General features: G+C 31.6%; 1 protein-coding gene across 1 annotated transcript in view; it reads right to left on the bottom strand.

The window, feature by feature from the left end:
• The window catches only part of LOC145291359 (cell division cycle-associated protein 7-like), a 77,888-nt gene extending 56,506 nt beyond the window's left edge, over window positions 1–21,382 (bottom strand). The window contains exons 1-4 of the mRNA XM_080137132.1: window positions 21,231–21,382; window positions 12,393–12,452; window positions 7,092–7,139; window positions 4,206–4,403 (exon numbers count right to left, since the gene is read on the bottom strand). Coding sequence (XP_079993258.1) covers window positions 4,206–4,403; window positions 7,092–7,139; window positions 12,393–12,452; window positions 21,231–21,248 — 324 coding nt within the window. The 5' untranslated portion in view covers window positions 21,249–21,382. The remainder of the gene's footprint in view (window positions 1–4,205; window positions 4,404–7,091; window positions 7,140–12,392; window positions 12,453–21,230) is intronic.
• Between the last annotated feature and the right edge of the window lie 277 nt (window positions 21,383–21,659).

Genomic DNA, 21,659 nt, shown 5'->3' with positions numbered 1-21,659 from the left:
AGCGGATCATTCTTTTTTCATTTGTTCACACATTTTTCCAATTTATATATATTTTGTTAAAGATTCTTAGCCTATGTCATTGCATACCAATCTGTTTATTAAAAGTTAAGGTTCACTGTAAACACATATGTTACACCAAAATAAAAACGCTTCAGATAATGTCTTGATATTCAATTCAGTTTCTCACATGACATCTTATGAAGTTAGTAGAAATGTTACAGACTTTTGAATCTCAAACACTTTCAATACTGTGCACTGATATTTTCTTTTTTGCAATATAAGCACATTCATGATTTTTTTTACAAACGTTAAAAACTTTCACATTGTGTAGCAATATACTGAAACAATTATAAAAATATTTGTTTTTATTTTGAATGATGCAGGGCATCTGAAGAGAGATTTTTCTAACAAAATGAAAGTATAATTTTTAGCAATAGGTATCTAGGAAAAGGCCACTACATATGTTATAAGTTCCAAATTTCCACAACCTGGCAAATACTGGTACATGCTAGCAAATTTAGATTTGCAATTACAAAATATGATTCTAATTTTTTCCTTTGCTCTTTATTCTAACACTACACTAAGTTTACTGTGTTATTTCGCTACAGTTGATATTGTGTAGAACAATAAGAAAATCATAGTGAACAATGCATTCAACAAAATTTCACACACATTTCTAGATACCTATATCTAATAAGTTCAAAAGAAAGGACACACTTAGGGAGGTATTTTGGTGGTCAAGTCACTAAAAAGAGATTAGCTGGTTTCCCGGCATAGCCCAGGATATAATAAAGATTGACTGAAATACATGTTCTAGCTGGTTTCTAGGCGTTGCCAGGGATGTAATATAGACACATTATGTTGTATATTACCTGTTCTCTTCTCCCTAAGGTAAAACAATTTCATATACATGCTGTAAATTACCTATGCTAGGGATAAAACATGAACAATATCAGTCCTAGGGTAGATAAAACAAATAATACATAGAGATGAAAGATTCCTCTCCCCTAAGAATCAAACATATGTTCAATATCTGCTTTTGTTTTTTCATTGTTTATACGGTCCCGAGCAACGCCGGGTAGCCCTGCTAGTATATATATAAAAGACAAATGTTTGTTTGTAACGCTAAAACTTGAGATGAAAGATTCCTCTCCCCTAAGAATAAAACATATGTTCCATATCTGCTTTTGTTTTTTCATTGTTTATACGGTCCCGAGCAACGCCGGGTAGCCCTGCTTAGTGATTTATAAAAAAAAAAAAAAAACTTGTTCACCAAAAATTGAAATCAAAATGTTTAGCTTAAGATTTGCTTTTTCCTTTGACATTAATGCCGAGCTATGTTTGATGCATCCTGTCATGTCAACAGACCCCATATTGTGAAAAACGTTGGGCCAGTCTGTTAAGGTTAAGAAACGTTTGCCATTACATCCCAATGAAACGGTAGACGTTTACTTAGCTGATTTACGGAAGTTTTCAGCTGTGTCATTTTGGTGGGCTTACCTGAGGATGTCAGTAGACTTTTGCGAGCGTCGTCACATATTGATAGATTAACAATGGACAAGTTATTGGCCCGAGCGTGAAACATCCTTATGGAACCGGAACCAATTACAAGTCGTGCAGGATTTAAACCTTATGGAGAAAATGTGGATTCTCTCCCAGCGTGAAAACCCTGTGTGCTATAAATGTGGGAGTTCTAACCATTTTTCTAAGGGTTGCCAGAGTCAAAGTAGTACGATGAATGTTTATTCACAAGCACTCAAAACACTAAAATGTTATCACTACAATGAGTTAGGTCAAATATCTCGCAACTGTTCGGGGAAACAAAGTTGAGGACAAGGTATTGTCGCCACAATTGCCCCTTGCCAAGCAATGAACACAGCATTGCCTGTTGTCAGCGTCAAAATTAATGATGTGCAATGTTCAGCACTTGTAGACACGGGATGTTCCCAGTCTCTAGTTAGCGCATATCACTGTCAGTCATGGAGGAAACAACAAGTGGAGGTCATGACCATTGTTGGCTTATCCCAAGCATGTTGTGGTATAGGGACTGTGATAATCTGCATTGAGAAAGGTGACACAGCTGAAGCTGACGTCCTGGTGATGCAGGAAAAACCCCTTGGATACAACTTATTACATGGAATTGACGCAATAAGAGATCTAGGAGGCGGCATGATTACAGCAGCTGGAGGTATAATGCTTGGTAGAAGGAAAGAAGTCTGTGCAGCTATTTCTATTGAGGAAAAGGACTTCTGTTACATCTGATGACAAAGAAAGGGCCTGGAGTGCAAGGTGGAAATGGATCATGAGTGAATTGCCCGATCGGTTATGCGATACCATTCCAGAGTATGCAGTTTTTACCAAAAATCAAGTTGCATATGAAGAAGAACTTCAGCTGCAGATTGATAATGGTTGGTTCATACCATAGCCACAAGAATGTCTAGGACCACTGAAAGGATTAATTCCACACATGGCTATTGAACAACCGACTAAAAACAAAATTCGACCCGTAATGGATTATCGTGAATTGAATCAGCATGTTGGTGCCTTTATCAGGAATGCATATGCGTGCGCTGCTAAATTAAGAGTGGCATCAGAAAGGGAGTAATGTAGTACTGCTAGATTTGAAGAGAGCCTACCTACAGATATGGTGATAATCAAGGGCAAACAAAACTGTTTGACATGTTTAGGTTTTGGCCCAAACGTAGCACCCTTAATAATAACAGCTATTATTAAAACTGTTTTGATGGAAGATGAGACAACAGTGAAAGCTACTTCAGCTTACATTGATGACATCTATGTTAATCAAGACAATGTCTGCAGATGTGGTTCAAATGAAACTGAAATCTTTCAGTTTAATAAGCAAGAACCCTAAGCGCTTAAAAGGATGGGGCGTTCGTGTTGAGCCTTGAGGTCCGGGAAGAATGTAATACTTTATGATTGAAACGAGGGAGCCCGATTCCAGAGTTACCTAGTGTGTTAACATGGCACATCACAGTTCCTATTTGCAGTAAATTAGGACATTTACCTGTCTGTGAATGGCTCAGAGTAGCAACAGGAGTACTAAAAAACTAGCATCTGCGTTCAAAAAAGGATGGTACAACATGGTCGATGAAGATTCTCTCCAGCAAATGATGGCAGAATTAAAGCTTATAAAATGGAAAAGGGACAAAAAAAAAAAAAAAAAGCAGCATCAAAACATTCTCTTGTCGCTACAACACACAAAGTGTTTTTCCTTTCTTTCCTCAACTTGCAACAAATCCTTGTGTATTCGATATTATCTTCCACCATTTGTTCTCGGTCCAAGTTGTCCAAAGAAGAAGAAAAAAAAAAAAAAAAAAAAAAAACTTAACTCAACCCTTCTGATTTAGAATTTGTCCCTTTTAACAGTAACCAATTGTGTACATATGCAAATTAATGGCGTACGTTCACGAATGAACGACCTACAAAATTATGATTATCTTTTCTTTTCTATATATTTCTGCTGGCATTTTACAGGCTAAGCAAACACGAGGTCGTTTATTATTGTTGTGTTTTTGTTTTTATTTAAAACTTAATTTTCCATGGTTTGGATTAATGATGAAATGATAAATAGTTACTACGATCTATAGATTATTCCCAACAAGTGTATGTTAGCAAAAATATACACACATATTACACAAAAAACAATTATATATTTAAAAATTTTAAAGTATTAGAATCGATTATTGTATCAGAATAGAAAGTGTAGAACAGAATCGGTTATTGTATCGGAATCAGGGGAGTGGGGGAGGGGGGATTGGAATCTTACTATCACTAATATAAATAACATTTAAAACATGTAGAGGCTTTGTTACTCTGACATGACAATGTTTCAATCTGCAGTTATTAATAATTAAGATCCTCAGAAATTTCCAAAATGAACACCTAAGAAAAATCCCCCCCCCCGAGATCTTAGTTATTAATAACTATAGATTGACACATGGTCATGTGAGTGTAGCAAAGCCTGTACATGTCCGTGTACAATGATATAAATAGCTATTTTTTCACACTATATGTCACAGTTTTAGTAATATCAAAATGGAATGTTCAAGAAAAATGTATTAGATAATACAACAAAACATTTTTTTAATTCCATACTCACGTGCTTGTTGGATTAACTGAAAATACAATTCTTAAAGAAATAGTTTCAAGACAAGGGCAATAACTCGGCAAGGGAGATAACTCACCTCAGGTGAAACAGCTGGAGAAACAGAAGACAAAGAAGATGAGGATGAAACGGTGGATGAAACTGAACCTCGGCGTGAACGGTTGGTTGAAACCAATGATGACAAGCCATATGATCTTCGGCTGCTACGGACTGGATTACGACGTACAAATGTGGGTTCAGTTTTTGGAGAAACTTTTCGAACTTTTCTGGGTGGTTTCTAAATAAAACAAAACAAGTTTCTATCATACTATATGTTATTGTGTATCATGTTTTCAAGATTAATTTAAAGTAAATGTTAACATAAAAAAAAAAATAAAAGCATTTTTTTTTGAATACTCAATTTGAAAAATAAATTGAATATAAATATACATACACAACTACATATATGCAATTAATTTTTAGAGTTATAAAATGAAACGGGGGGGGGGGAGATTTCATTTTTTGAAAACGAGCAGAGAACAGCTCAAAATAAAATATAAATTAAAATCCTTTTCCTGCTTCTAACACCATCTATATCCATGAAAATAATTCTAGAAAAAGCAGATGGAATAACAAATATACAATGAATTAATGTTTAATAGTTATGAGTTTAACATGTTTCAGGATGGTTAATATCAAGAATGAGTATTAAATATAATAGACTTACGTCTCATATTTTTCATTCAGAAACAAATTAGAATCAATTATTGAATTGGGACACAATTAATCGTTAGGTTTATCAGTTAAATAAAATAAAAAACCATTATAGACTGTTTTAAAAGGAATTTATCACTCAGATATGAGCAAAAAAAAAAAAAAAAAAAAAAAAAAGGAGGGGGGCACAAGAATATGGTGGGCCATGGCCTATTTCAACTAAATTTTTCTCTACATGGTTTAATTTGCCATTCGTTTGTTATAGTAGCAGAGCACCCATTGCTTGATCATAAAATATGCATAAATACAATATTTTAACTTATGTAGATTTCATATTTATTATTATTGAACCTATTTTCTACTGATTACTAGCAGGCAGCCCGGTGTTGCTCGATCGTAAAACACACAAATATATTTTAATTAATGCAGATTTCTTATTTATAAATAGAAATACTGTAGCTATTAAAAACATTAAATTCCTTAAAAAAAATTTTTTTAAATGGAAAGAAACAGACATGCATGCAAGTATCATTTTTTTCTGAATAGTTCACTTCTTATAAGTAAAAAAACAATACTCACGCCGAGATTAAAACTAAACCTAAAGACAGCAAGTCAAGTACGATAACAATTAGGCCATCTTTACTCAATACATAAGGATTTCAAAAGTAAAGAAAAATAAAAGACTTGAGTGCCATCAGCTGGAATCAAAGTCAAAACATAGTGCTCCAGCCTTAGTTGTTATCGTTTGAACTATCATCAGATGGATAAAAAAAAAAGTTAAATAATTCGATTTTATTTGCACATGCATACAAGAACACTACTTTAAGTAAAAACAAACAGGTGCGCGTTTTTGATTGACGTGACGGCGATAGGTATTCAGCAGTTAGCATTTTGTGCGGGACAGTTTTGAATAAATCGGTTTGTTTGTTTTTAAAAACCCACTCCCTGTTTATTAGGAGGAGTGAAATGAAAGCTAGTCTGATATGACGAAGTCGACATTGAACAAACGTTACTTAGCTCTCTTGAGACAACTGGCTTTCGGCCTGTGGTTAGAGTTGAGTTTCGCTTTTTTTTATTACCGAAAACCGAATGTAACGCGTGCCGATGCGGGGAAATGTGGAATAATTAACGTTTGAAAGTCAATAAAATTAAATAGACAGGCAAGCTCCGTGGATAACTCTAAGATATTACAATTTATAGATGATATAAAAAGTTTTAAGTTGTGAAGCGAGCAAGCGCTTGTTTGAAAGAAGCCTTTCGTGGACATCGAGGAAAAGCGAACATACATACACACATACATTTTTGCTTTTATATATATAGATGATCCACAAAAATGCAATCATTTGACCAGCATTGCAGTGCTTTATGACCTAGCTTATCAGAGGAGATGCAGTTGGAAAAAAAATATGGAGACAAACAGTTTTATATATATATACTAGCATGGATACTCAGCATTGCCAGGGTAGACATGAAGTTCGGTTTTGCCACACCTTCTATACTAAGAATATTGAGCAGTTTTTCATTTTTATGTCAACTATCGTTACCCAACAAAAATTTAAAAAATAAAAGAAACAATGGAAACAAAAATGTAATGTAAAATTTTATTTACACTAATTCCAAAAACAATGCTTGAAAGTTTTTAGTTTTAATATGCGCCAAAAAAGAAAAAAAAAAAGAACAACTTTCGTGCCCAAGGGAAATAACTCAAACCGATCCATATAAAAAAAATTAAAAAAAAAAAAATCGATGTCGGTAAAAATAAATTAAATATGCTCAATATAAATCAAATTTAAATAATAAACTTAAATAGAACACTTAAAATAATTCTCTCACTATAAACAATAACTAATACACCGCTATTTAATAAAGTTGATTTTCCTTAATGTAATATGCAAATAACGTCACCTCTTTAATCTTATATTTTGCAATAATCATAGTATAGGAATGAAAAGTAATGGGTTTTTGTATATATTAATCAACTTGTAAGCAAATAAACAAACATACAGACAGGAATACAAATGTATACATATATATTAAAAAAAATGAAGTTTTTAATTATGCACAGGCATATACAGAAGATAAAGCTTGTGGAACCAAGTGCAAGAGGGATACAAATAATTGCACTAGGAATGGTTAAAATCTTAAGATCTCTTGGTTGGAATGTATGATGTAGCAGATGAATGTGTGATATCTGGTAGAATGCTCTCCCCAGCTTGAACAAAATTAAAAAATTGGGGGGAAAAAATGTTTTAAAAAAATAAATTAGTCTTACCGTTTTAGGGGGTACTTCAGTTTGAAATTCTGCTAAAAGACGCGCCAACTGAAATTTTTTAAAGAGAAACGGATTAAATTTTTGAGGATGTGAGCAATATTCAAATCTGAAAGTTCATATCATTCAGCATAAGGTTATTAAGTCACACACACTTGGCTTCTATGGGATTTATTATTGGGGGAAAAAAAATAAATAAAAAAAAAAGAAAAAAGAAAAATTTATACTTTTTCATGACCTCGTCAACAGATTTTTGTGTGGTTTTTAACATGAAAACTGCCTTTTGGAAATAGCTAGTATTTCACTCATGTCGTTGAAGGTGTTGTAAAGAGCCTCAAGACATAAAATTTTGCCAAGTTGGCCGTGTCTGACTGTAATTGAATAAGAAAAGTGATACCAGAGTTTGAAGAAAAACACTAGCTTAATAATAATAATAATAATAATCTAAACCAAACTTTTTATAAGACAGGAATGTAAACATGTAAGGCAATTTGCATCAAGCTAAAACTTATCATTAATGAAAATGAGTGAAAATTGCACATGCGTACACTGCTGCACCAATCACCTGCGTATCAGCGCAATATATTTAGCTCTCTCACTGCAAGAACTGTGACACCAGAGTTGGAAAGTGGGATTGAGAAATAAGCGCCTTAGGAGCACTCTGACCTGCAAAAAATGCCTGTGCACTCCCTGATAAGGATACATCAGGTGATTAGCAATAAACTCACATAGAGAAGGTCAAGCCTGGGAAAGTGAACCTCCTAGAACTGTAAAGAACTCGCACTACACCACAATCAACAGAGACTAAATCATTGCAGGAATGATTTTAATCTCTATTGATTTTGGGGACCAAGGATAAAAATGCCTAGCCGGTTTGTTACACCAGGGACTGCATCTATATATCAGAGAAAATCGATCATTTGTCACGTAAATGTTATCAGTTTGTAAAGTTCAGGATGAGAGTCCATTTTAGATTTTATAGATGGAAGCATTGTGTTTGTCATACACACAAAGGGTGTGGGGCAAGCATTAACACAAATACAAACAAAATCATCAGTATAAAATTGAACAGCCATGTATTTAATTGAAACAAGAATAATTGGTAAAAGTAATTCACAAGTTTTGCATAGAATCTTGAATTGATATCTAGATTAAGTCATGGAAAAGGTGAAAGTTAAGACTTTTCGTGGTAACTTTAGTTTTGTACTTCATAGAGACTCCCGACTTGATCCATAATTTAACCAATAAAATCCTTCATCTTATAGAGATTGAAAAGTTACATCATGGTTGAAATTGACGGAATTTCAATTTTTGATTTTTCAAAATCCAATGGATTTGATGTTCATTGGAGAAAATGTCATGTAAAATTTTGGCTTGATCAAATAGTTTTTGAGTCATGTTTGAGTCATTCTGTGTAAAATCATCCAGAAATATGGGATTTTCAAACCTATATCCACAGATCTGGCTGTGATCTAAGAAGGTAAAAGATATAAAATTGTTTCAATTTCTTGTGTTTCGTGAGGTTCATACAAATTTTTAAATTCTGGGTCAAGTTGCATCCCCTCCCTCCCCATGGTCCATTGCACTGGGGAAAAAAACAAAAAGAAACATGGTTTTGCATGGGTTAAGAAACAAAACCTACATTACCTTATTGGCTCCTGTGGAAAAAAAGGATATTTGTACCACAAAGCTCCAAATATTCATTCATACCTACACTGTTTACTTTACAAAATGTCCTTAAACTACATTTCCAAAGTACTTGAGAAATTTGATTAAGAAACTAATTAAGACACTTTTGGAACTATGTGTCAAAAGTTAAAAAACTTCTTGTACTAGGAGGCTAACTCATGTTTCTTATAAAAAAAGCATGTAAGCAAAATGTAGTGCAACTAGGTTCTAATTTTCTTTTTTTACCTTTCTTCAGAAAACTGGATTACTCATGAGGTTTGCTCCATTGGTGTTCAACTCAATTTGAGTGTCACAAGTTTGACTATAATTGGCTCAAGGGACTTGAGAATCTATCAGACTTGGAGCAAGGAATTGTTGAGACATTTTTGTGGAGAGCTGGACTAAAAGAAAATGAAGGAGAATTATCAACCATTTGCTTCCATCACAAACAATAATTTGGAAATGTGTTTGAGCAAAGACCACACTGAAGTGTTGTGGTGGATTTTTACAACACAAGAGGTCAAAGGTGAACGACCGATACCTTTGCAGATGGCAAAAGATCTGGAGGCAAGAGGCTATAATGTAACACTAGGTCATTTTCGCTGTCATCAGTGCAAAAAGAAATATGCGAGTCTGACAGTTGATGATGCATCGCTGTGAAAACTGCCCTGGTAGAGAAGCATTGCAGGAATTCTTGGATAAGGAGTTCTATACGAACCCCAATGACGAATTTCATTTTTAGTCAATGGGACACAACTGGCCATGCAACATTAAAATATGCAGAATATAAAGATCTGTTGATTGACACCTTTGATAATCTTACTAGACACATATCCAACAAAATGCCAAACCAGATACTTGAATCAAAAGAAATAGATTCTTTGTTCTAATGAGATCCTTGTTCTGGGAGACTTTACAGAAAACTTTCAATTTTTAATACAAGACGAAATTCAAAGTTATCATTGGAATAAGGAATATTGCACATGAACAAATGATGGCTGTGTGGCTCAATATAAAAACTTCCAAGAATTTCATCAATTTATGCTTGCATAAGGAGGTCTTTGGTATTGAAGGTGAGTGGGTTTTCTTTGCCACCAGTCATGGAAAATCCCCTGGTGATGAAATTGGTGGTTTAGTAAAACGCCATGTGGCTAAGCGGTCACTCCAATGCCCTCTTAATTATTAAATCTTTGATTATAAAGCTATGCTTGCTGTCTACCAGATGTCTGTCATCCGTTTCTTTGCGATCAGTAAAGAAACCATAGAGAAGGTGAGAAAGCAAGGTTTTCCAGTGCCCGGGAACCAAAGCTAGTCACCTTTTTGTACCATTGTCAAAATCACAAATTGGCCATAAGTTGTCCAGTGTGGATGAACTATATATTGATATTCATGACTAACTTGCCATCAATTCTTTATATCTCTGACATTATACCAATCCAATATATAACCTGTATTTATAACTCTTTCTGGTGGATTGGTATCGTGAATGAAATAAATGCAGAGGAAGGTGATGTAACTGTCAAGTTCATGCATTCCCATGAACCACGCAAGACATACAGTTGGCTGCAGATTGATGATACATAGTTTGTTCCCATCAAGAAAATTATTTGTGTTGTATCCCCAACAACATGTATTCGAAGGACATACACAATAACTGACCAAGATTATCAAAAAACCATTTCTACATTTCAATGACATAAAGAACACAGCAACATGTAAATGTTGAATGCTGACTTTAGTTGTGAAATCCATTATTTTCTGAATACCATTTCACTGCAACTGTTTTGTATTTAATGGACGCCTGTTTGAAGATGAAATTTATGGAATTTGGCATGACTGGCCACTCTCCTGACTTAACTCTATACAGATCAAAACTGGTTACTTCCCATTACGGTACTTCTCAGGGAATAGTTCAAGTTCGTTGTTGTGTATGAAATAGTAAAGTTGGTTCAAAGAGGGGCCTAAGCTAAAACAAACAGCCCTTATCAAAATTGCCATTTTTGTATAAAAAAAGTGAACAGGGGGAGGAGTCAAAAAGGCAGAAAATTAGTTCACATAGTTTTTGACTTTGAACAAATAATGTCAGTCAACAAAAACAAGAACTTTTAACCATTTTTAATAGACACAACTTAGAGAAAGCCTTTGCGAGAACTACTTTTATAGTAAATAGTTGACTGAATTGACCCAGTTTACTGTAAGTATCTGACTTATTCCAAAATTAAGAGGTGATGCAAGTTTAACACACATCTAAATTGATTATCACATCCAATAGGGAGAGGGAATATTTTTCATTATCATCAAAAATATATCAGACTTTCAGCAGAAACTGTGAGTGAACGAAACAAAAACTTTTAACCATTTTTGGTCCAGAGACAATTTATAGCGTCTAAAAAAATATATGAAAAAAGTAATGCACTACTATGCCAGCTACACCCTTTTTTTAATTCAAAGAAATCATATCACAAAATTGTCACCCAGGCGTCACATTATGTGATTAACACCAAAATGAAAAATGCTTTAAATCGGAAACCGCTTGGAATTATGTGCTTAAATTTTCAGGATTTCTTAGTTCTGTTATTGTCTATCTTCAGTGCAAACTATAGCATATGATGATTTTACAAATAACCAGTTTCTATTGCATAACCTTGGTACTTTGTCAGGTGCCATGTCGAAATTAGTATAAATTCTAAAAATTACAAAAAATGATCTCGTAGATGTGCTAGATGTAGTTTTAACAAGAAAAATCAGTCATAATGACGTTCGCACAATTCTTTCAAATTAAAACATACAATAAAACTTGATAAATTCTATTTTTAGTTGTAATCATTTTTTTACTGGATCATTTTCCATAATTTTTTAAATTTATAATTTTGTCATGGCATGCAAGTACGTGATAATCTTATCACCTGAAATGCGTTGGTTTAAAAGATCAACAATACAAACAAGCACCAATGCTTCATAGAATATGGGGAAACCTAAGACTTTGACCAATCCTATAGTGTTAGGCAGAAGTATAGTTTCACAACCGACTTGTGTTCTTATATTTTTATTTATTTCTGAACTTACAAATTTCTATCTACGAAAAAAAAATAAATAAAAAATAATTTGTAAAAACGAAACCAATTTTTTTTCACATATCTGAATTCAAAAATCAAAGAATTTATCAAATATTTTTTAAATTGGCTTCTAATAAACTCTGACAAAACAGATCACCAGAGAACTGTTTCAGTCTATTTCAGCTTTAATGTAGAGAGTACTTTTCACAATGAGATTTGAAAGTTAATCGGCAGATCAGTTAAAATTGATCATCAGTCAAGCATTTTACCCCAATGCTATTATGCTCGTATCACTAGCAATCATCATATACTAAATCATATAACTTGATCAATGATATTACAGTGCAAGTAAAAGCAATAAGTATGATTGGATCTGAATTGGCGATTCCATAGTTTGTGTTGGTATCCATTAGACAAATTGTACATCATCAACCTATTAAAAGGTACAATAATGAGAAGAGGAGGTACTCAAGAGGAATGGTCCTTGATAAATTGTTTCAAGAGTTTTGCTATTTTGTTGCGGGGTAGTTTGATGTTGGGATATTTTCATAGGCGAGTAGGTGACAGAGGAGGGTCTTACCACAAGTTTGTTATCAGCCAGGTTGTTAATATGCATCTGTTCGTAGTGACTGATTTCATGCTGAAATGAAAAAATAAAACGTTTTTTTAATGAGATGAAAAATTAAATGAGACAGAGAGACATTAACCTTCCAACACATGCACTAACATTGAAGAGTGTCAGCAAGAGCAAACTTCACTATCTCTTCAACGTTTTCCTTGAAAGAATTATGACAGATGCACTAGCAGTATCAGAATTTTGGGGGAATTTTTGACACCCCTAACAGAAAACTGCAATTAAAATATAGAAAACTCGTAATTTCTCTTTCTAAAGTGGGTTATTTATTTTCTTTATAGAATATGCTTCCAAAATAAACTATTTAAGTTGTTTAAAAAATAATAGAAATATTATTTTTCATTGTTTAAAAAACATTGTTTACAAAGTGCGTGCGTGCTGGGAAGCCATTTTGTTACGTAGTGAAATCAATTGATTTTTATGAGATGAATATTTTTCAATTTTTAAACTTTAAAAATCTATCAAATTTTTCCTATTCGTTCAATTGTTACGTTTTTTTCAGGGTGAATGTAAAATTTTATGCTCTTTCCGATAAACTAAATATAATATTTTAGACAAACGTTGTTTTATAAATTCACCCCCCCATTTTGGAATGTCTATGAGAATTTTAATAATTAATTTTGTTCGGCACGTTTTATATATCACAAATTGAAGATAAAACATGAATAAATAAAATACTCAAATTTAAAACAACAAAAAATATCACTTATCTGTAAATTTACCGGTAAAGTCCAAAATTTAAATCCTTCTTTTTTCGATAACCACGTGTTTTTTTTTGTTTTTTTTTTACGTGAAAGCTTAATTTTTGTTTAGAATGTTCCAGTAATTAATGGTCGATCAGTTTATATTTTTATATTTAATTCCTGGTTTCCTTTTTTTCAATATAAAAAAAAAAAAAAAAAGACGAAATCGGATAATGCAGATTTATAGTATAATAAAAAAAAAATTCAGGAATTTCTTTAAGATATTAAAAAAAAAAAAAAAAAAAAATTGCATATCTGCGTCATATCGTAATTCGCGTTAATGAAAAAATGAAAACTCCCAGTTTTTTATTTACGATAGCGTAAAGGCACAAAAATAAAAAAAAGGACAAGTTATCTTCCTTAAGTCAGGCAAAAACGTAACTGATTGCTACTGATCCTACCCGACACTAAGCATTCTTTGGAGCAGACGTATTTACTAGTCTTTAAAGAATTTTATTGGAATAATGGTGAGTTTTTTTGTTTTTTTATTTTTACTACCCGTATTTTTTAACTTTCTGTAACTGATGAGAAAGTTGTATTTAAATTTTATTTTGACTTTTTAAACTTTATTTGAGTAAAAAACATTAATTTTTCAGGTAATTTCTACACTTTATCGCTGAAAATGTTTCGGCGATAAAAAGTTACGTTTGTATTATTACTGTCTCTGTCTGTACACATAGATTAAAAAGAAAGTGGTCTAAAAACAAAAATATAGCAAATAAATGTTATCAAAGGCAAGATAAAATATAAAAAACTCGTAATTTCTATTTTTAAAGTGGGTTTATTTTCTTTCTGGAATATACTTCCAGAACTATTAAAGTGGGTTTGTATTATAAATTCGAAAAAGTTGTCCCAAAACAAATATAGAACAAATAAATGTTATCAAAGGCAAGATAAGTTACATTTCTACCTAACTGGATATATTTTTTGTGTTTTTATTCAGTGTAACATGTTTATTCAGCTCGAAAAACATGCAGTGTTTAAAATTCAAAATGGCGCCCGACTCTCTCTCGGAGAGGGTAAGTTTGGGAAAAGGTATTATAAATTATAAACTAGACAAAATACTGTTAGAAATTCGCTCAATATATGTTACCGTGACATAAGTTGACATATATTCGGTTGATTTTTAATAGTATTTTGTCTAGTTTATTATTTATAACATCTTTTCCCAAACTTACCGTGTTAAAGAGACAGTCGGGCCGGGCGCCGGGGCCGGGCGACATTTTGAATTTTAAACACTGCATGTTTTTCGAGCTGAATAGACATGTTAAATTGAATAAGAACACAAAAAATATATCCAGTTAGGTAGAAAAGTAACTTATCTTGCCTTTGTGTTTATATATTTGTTTTTTTGACAACTTTTTTGAATCTATGTGAGTATCAGAATTTTTGTAGGAATTTTTGACACCCCTAACACGAAACTGCGAATACAATATAAAAATCTCGTAATTTCTCTGTTAAAAGTGGGTTATTTATTTTCTTTATGGATTATACTTCCAAAATAAACTATTACAGTTGTTTTAAAAGTAATAGAAATATATATATTTTTTTTTTTTAAAAAACAGTAATGAATTTTCCGAACTCAATATTTTTCAATTTTTAAACTTTAAAAATCTATCAAAATTTTTCTATTGATTCTATTTTTACGATATTTTCAGGGTCAATGTGAAATTTTACGTTCTTTCCAATAAACCGAATATAATATTTTAGACAAACTTATATTATAAAGACGTGTTTTGGTTTGTTATTATTATTATTACATTAAATATTTGTTTAATCATATAGGGTAAATATGAAGAATTCCACCCTTTATTCATATAGGGTCAATATGAAGCCACCCTCGAAAATTCCTTTAAAATTACGGCCAAATCTGTTCATTGCAATGTGGCCATAAAGTGGGTGCCCATTTGACGTCACATCATTATAGAAAAGTGACCCCCCACTTTGTGACCATTTGTAAAATTTTTTATCTTGGAAACTACTAGTTTCGTTTGCCGTATATATAAATGGTTATTTCCGTTTTCAGCGCCTCTGAAAACCTTTAAAAGTGGAAAATTTGAAGGAATATAATCCAATATCGAGATTATTAAGGTTTCTGAATTAGTGTTTTTTTTTTACACTTATAGGCCTCCGTACATAAGAGATAATTTTTCACTTCCGGTGTCGTTACAAGTTGCTTGAAAGCCATGCGTGGTCGCGATGTGTGTTGGAAAAATCCTTCCATTTAAAAAATACATGGATTATAATACATAAATATGAATAAATTCTCATACAGGAAGATTAAAAGAAAGCATATCTTACTCATTAACCAGGTAAGTTATATATTTTGCCATTTTAAAAATATATCGTAAGATTCAACTAGTGTTTTGTTCGACATTCCGTGAAATGTTAAGTGAAGAAATCGAAGGAAAAATAAATAAAATTGTTTATTTCTCTATTAAAGCTTTTATGATATTAAAATTTGGTCTTTGCTCGTTTTATTGAAATAAAATTTACGGGTTTAAATTACGTTTTACTATTATTAAAATCTGATAGAAATATAGGTGTATATTCAAAATGGCGACTCGCCTGAAAATTTCCCCAAAATTCTGATACTGCTACAGATGCACTTGAAGACCACCAAGGAACAGTCAGCATCGGTAGCAGAACAATCACACGTGTTCCTGATGATATAGACTCACAGGCTCAGAACAACTGGGGAACATAGGCAACTAGACAGATCTTTCGCAGCTTACAGCATGGAAATCAATGCAAACAAAAAAAAAACTGATGACAAATAGTGACAATGGAATCCAAACTGATATCACTACCAACGGAGAAAAGATTTAAACTGAAGAATTTCAAATACCTTGGAGCAATAGTTTCAGACGAGGGATACAAACCTGAAGTATTATCCAGAATTGCAATGACAGCTGCAGCAGCACTAGCAGCGTCAGATGTCGCCATTAAAAATGAGTGATAAAAATTTTAATTAGACTCACTTTCTTTCGAAGCTTATAACTACTTGAAAAATGTAATTTAAACTCTAATTTTTTTTTTCAATAAAAGGAGCAAAGATCAACTTTTAAAATAATAAAAGGTTTAATAGAAAAATATGCAATATTTTTTTTAAATCAGTTTTCTTTAAAAAAGATTTCAAGAAATTCAACAAATTTTAACTTACTCCAAATATAATATATATAAATTCCAAAAAATCACTTACCTATAAAAAAATATTAATCAATGGGTGCTTCCATTCTTCATTTATAAGAATTTGTCCATATTTATATTTTATATTCCACGTACTTTTTAAATAAAATAATTTTTTAAGCAAGGATTCAAAAAGACTGCGATTTTAAAATGTAATCTCAGATGTTCAGAGTGGAGTTGTCTTTTGTTTCCAGTTGACAAATACGGAGGCCTTAAACCGGCATAATTATTTCAAAAACGTAAAAACAATACATTAGATCAAATATATTTCCCGGTAGTAATGCTGTGTAGCGATGACGCGGAGTTCATATTGGGGCACATATATAACGGGACTCATGTAATACAGACATAACAATATTGATGATGAGGGAGAGAAGACATACAGTTCTGGGATGCTTGGGACTTCATATATATATATATACATACATACATACACTGAATGGAGATGTATACAAGTTCTTAACACAGGGGAAAGGAGGCATTTATAGACATTACTTGTGATGGAGGAGATGGGACACATAATTGTGAAGGGTTTACACAATGTTCATTATAAGATGATAAACACAATTACCTTTCGTTCGTGATGAAAAATAACACAAGACAACAGTTACAACATAAATGATGACTTCTTTATTCATTTGATCGACCGGTCGCTTGACATAAGGAATTCAAATTTGGATCTACATAGTCTAAATGTTCTCCCTTCGCTTCCGAGGGATTAACTGACCAACTGACTGGCTCTCTTACTGTCTGACTTGCTGACTAAAATCCGACCCCATAATATGGTGAAATGTCCTTTGTCTATGATGTCAGAAGTGTGTTTTTCACACGTGACTAATTTCACATGGCTTTACATATGCTTGTCCAACACACTTTTGACAACAAAAGAATCCTCGATTCTAATCTAATCTATTTTAAACAATTTAATTATACAATAATATATATACATTTGCATTGTTCATTCTTTTACTGACATATTTAATATTCAGATTTCTAAAAGAATTAACAATAGACTTAATTTCTAAAATTCTATTTCTTAACTTTGCCTACAGGGTTCGATTCTAGACTTATCCTAATCTCATTTTCACTTATTTAATATTCTTCTTATTTACATGGAAAGGGGACAACCCTTTCCATGTAACAGTAACTATATAAAGGAACAAACATTTGAAGTTCTGATATGTGTCTTATCTCCCCTGTGAATTTCTGACACGTGTTTGCTGTCAAACAAATTAGTCAATTATGGGTCACCGTATTTGAAAATTGATCACATTTCACTCATCCAAGTTTACTTAAGAAAAAAAAAAAAAATACCCGCCGACAAATTTTCCATTTTTTTTTTAATTCTCTTAAAGAATCACACGAGTTTTTGATTTAAAATTTTATTTCTTCTTTACGCAATGATTTTTTTTGCAAAAATCTAAAAAACATTGAATGAAATAGAAAAAAATTCATGTAGGTGTCCAATTTTTACAGGACAATATTTTCAAAATATGAAAAAAAGAAAAAAAAAAGGTTTCAAACTTTTAACTTTACAGGTAAATTTGCACATAACTATTCTTTGTTTTAAATTAGATTATTTGATTTATTGATCTTCTATCTACAATTTGTGATATATAAACCTTAGGTGAGAAAATTATTTTCTTTTTAATAGATATTTCAAAATGGGGGGGGGGGGGGTGAATTAAAAAAAAAAAAAAACGCTTATCTAGATTATATTCGGTTTATTCGAAAGAGCATAAAATTTCACATTAAACACTGAAAATATCTTAAAAACTGAACCAATAGAAAAATTGATAGATTTTCAAATTGAAAAAATTTTAACTCTTAAATTCAATTCATTTCATTACGTAGAAAAAAAATGGCTGCATGAGCGCGCGCATGCACTTTATAAACATTTAAAAAAAAAAAATTTTTTTTTAAAATGATATTTCTATTATTTTTTTAAAAACTTTTATAGCTTATGTTGGAAGTATATTCCATAAAGAAATTAAACAACCAACTTTAAAAAAAAAAAAAATTACGAGTTTTGTATATTTTATTCGCAGTTTTGTGTTAAGGCCCTTAAGAGTGTCAAAAATTCACAAATAATTCTGACACACCTACTGCACTACTGCAGCTGTGGCTAAGTGGCAAGTTTTACAATATCTTTTTGTTAAATTGTTAGGTGAAAGTACAGAATTACAAAACACCCACCAGCCATGTAACATAAGTGCATAAGTACTAATAAAGTAATTTTTAATATCGTATTCAGCTAAATTCATAATAAGCGGCACTTGAATGAATGGTTTATTTTATTCTCACTGTAGTAATCACGTGATTTAAAATTTTGCACACGAAAATTTGGGAGGCAACAGGTCTAAGAGAACCCACCAGATTTTTTAATGTAGTACTTACTACTTCACAACCATTTTTCTAAAATCACATACAAAAAAGAAAAAACGCATCTTGTCATAGTGAAATTATATATACCGTACTCTTTAAAAAATTTTAAGGTCAATTTTTACGAGCAGCACCCCAACTTCCCCAGGTTAAAAACGGCTTTCGGAATAAACACCCCTCCCAACCTCGAAAGCCGTTCTTAACAGGGAGGGGTATTCCGAAAGCCGTTCTTAACAGGGAGGGGTATTCCGAAAGCCGTTCTTAACATGGGAGGTCGGAGGGGTATTGCGAAAGCCGTTCTTAACATGGGGAGGTTGGGGTGTTTATAATACGTCGTAAAAACTGACCTTTTTTAATTATGATGTAAAAGCATTATGAAGTTATTTAATTCTAATATGTTATAGCCTCCCCCCCCCCTAAAAAAAAAACGTTTTTAAATTTAAATTCTTTTTATAACTTTTTAATTCGGGTTAATTTTGCCTGGCGTTGAAATAATCAGATTTTTTTTAAGTTTGGTAATTAGTTTTTATTAAAGTATTTCATAAAAATTAATTACCAAATTTGAATTTGGGCTGAAGAAAATGGTTTAGAAAAAAAAAAAAAAAAAAAAAAAAAAGGCACCTGAATAAGGGTTTCTTGGGTTTGCTTTTTTTTTTTTTTTTTCATTAATAAATCGATTTTATGACTATTCATTAACACTTTAACCAAGAATTTTAGTATTTTGAAAAGAGTTTAAAAAACAAACAAAAAAAAATTGAAGTGCTGTTAAAAATAAGAGGAGGATGGGGGGTACGATTTTTTTTTTTTTAATCAGCTGTTGAGTCGTCGATCTATTTTAAACATGAAAGAAATGACGAACTTCAAATATTCACAGGAACAAAACTTACTAAGAATAATATCATGAATAAAATATATTGAATTGTTACTTAAACTTTTTTTAATAGTAAAATTTTTAAAAATCGGGATTGGTTTAAGTCACGTGTCATTCAATTGGCGCCATATCTACAGAATTTCGGCGGGAGTTGGCGGAAGGCACAAAATAATTCGATGATTTTTTTGTTTTTGTTTCTCTAAAAAGTAATAAAATATTTACATAGAATCGCCAGTAAGTTTTACGGTACTTGTACAGTTTAATCAAGACATTAAAAAATTAAAATATCGAAAATGTACGCATACGTTTTGAACTAAAGTTCTCCGAAAAAAAATTTCACTTCATTTGATAGTTTTTTTTTTGTTTTGTTTTGTTTTGTTTTTTTTTTTACAGCGGAAAAATGTTTTTATGACAGCACGTTGAAGGCAGGCATCTGGGATTTTTTTAAATTTTTGTTTGATTTTAAAAACGTCATGGGGAGATAACTCAGTTTAAAGCGACGACACTCCCTCCCCATCTACACTAGCTTTTCTTCCTAAGAATCGAACCTTTTGCTCGGTATCACAATTTGAATTTGTTTTTTCGCTGTAAAGCAAAAACAACTTAATGAAATTAATTGAATTTTTTTTTTTCGGAGAACTTCATTCCATAAAGGATACGTATTATTTAAACTTTTTTCGATATTTTCATGTCTTGATTAAACTGTACAAGTACCAGTTTTACCCTCTCCCCTTGCTCTAGAGCATACATTTGACGTGTGACGTTAAAATTTGATTAATCGGCAGTTTAAAGGATTCAAAATCACTAATTTAAAAAAAAAAAAAAACACCATAAAAACATTTTAACCTTTATGATCCAAAAGTCATTTTGAAAACGTTAATGTCGATTAGAAAATATTAGTGTGCAATACTCTGGTTCATGGGTCTTGTAAAGAGTCCATTTTTAGGAGCCCTGTTGTATAAAAGAACCAAGATCTCTATGTTAATTTTTGAGTTATATCATTTATTTTTCGACAATTTAAATTAGCGAATGATTTAAATCTTTGCTGCAGAAACAACGCCTTGAATAGTCATAGATTTAAATTAAAAAACAAAAATTTCAAAGACACGGGTTGTATTTATCCGGCATTGAGGAGGGGGACAAAACAATGGTGTTATTTTTTTTTTTTTAATGTTTCTTTAGAATTTGAACTGAACTATATCTAAAATTAATTAAATGGTTTATATAAAAAAAAAAATCTGCACAAGAATGTTTCCGTTTTCTTTTTTTTTACGAAAATTTTGAAAAAAAAATAACTCAATGTGTATTTCAAAATTATGTATGAGCGAGAAACACAGAGACACCATATCTGGTCTGATAAATAAAAGACGGAATATCATTTTAAAAACAATAACTTTAACATGATTTTAGAGAAATCAAAACTAAGAAATATTAAAAATTATTCAACTTAAATATTTTTAAAAAAGTAATAATTACTTTCATTTTTTTTTAATTCCTATTAAAGTCCTACCAAGACGATTTAAGTTTTAACCAATCCAAATTATCAAATGATATCAATTAAGATGTTGATATACAAGTATTGAATAAAACAAAAATTACCTGTGGCAACTGAGCCATTATTATGCAGCTTTAAAATAGATACGAGAATTTCAAGTTCTGAGTTGCTCTTCGTTTTCTAAAACAACTTTTCGCGCGCTTTCTCAGCTGGGTTCATACAAATTTAGGTCAATAGGCGGAACGAAACATTTCGTTTTTCGAGCTTTCTTATTGTTATTGTTTTTTTTTTTATGAAGATCCCCCCCCCTCCCCGATTCTTTATATTTATTACTTGCGATTAGTTTTAATCTTTTTATTACTTTATTACTTAGTATTATTACTTTAGTATTATTACTTATTATTATTTATTCTTAGTTATTAATTATTACTTATTATTAGTTATTATTAATTATTATTACTTATTATTATTATTATTATTATTATTATTATTATCATCATTATTATTATTAGTTATTTTTGATATTATCATTA

Source organism: Euprymna scolopes, chromosome 12, assembly GCF_053919585.1.
Source record: "Euprymna scolopes isolate OS-2025 chromosome 12, ASM5391958v1, whole genome shotgun sequence".
Taxonomy (NCBI): Eukaryota; Metazoa; Mollusca; class Cephalopoda; order Sepiida; family Sepiolidae; genus Euprymna; species Euprymna scolopes.
This window is presented reverse-complemented; position numbering and strand designations above follow the sequence as displayed.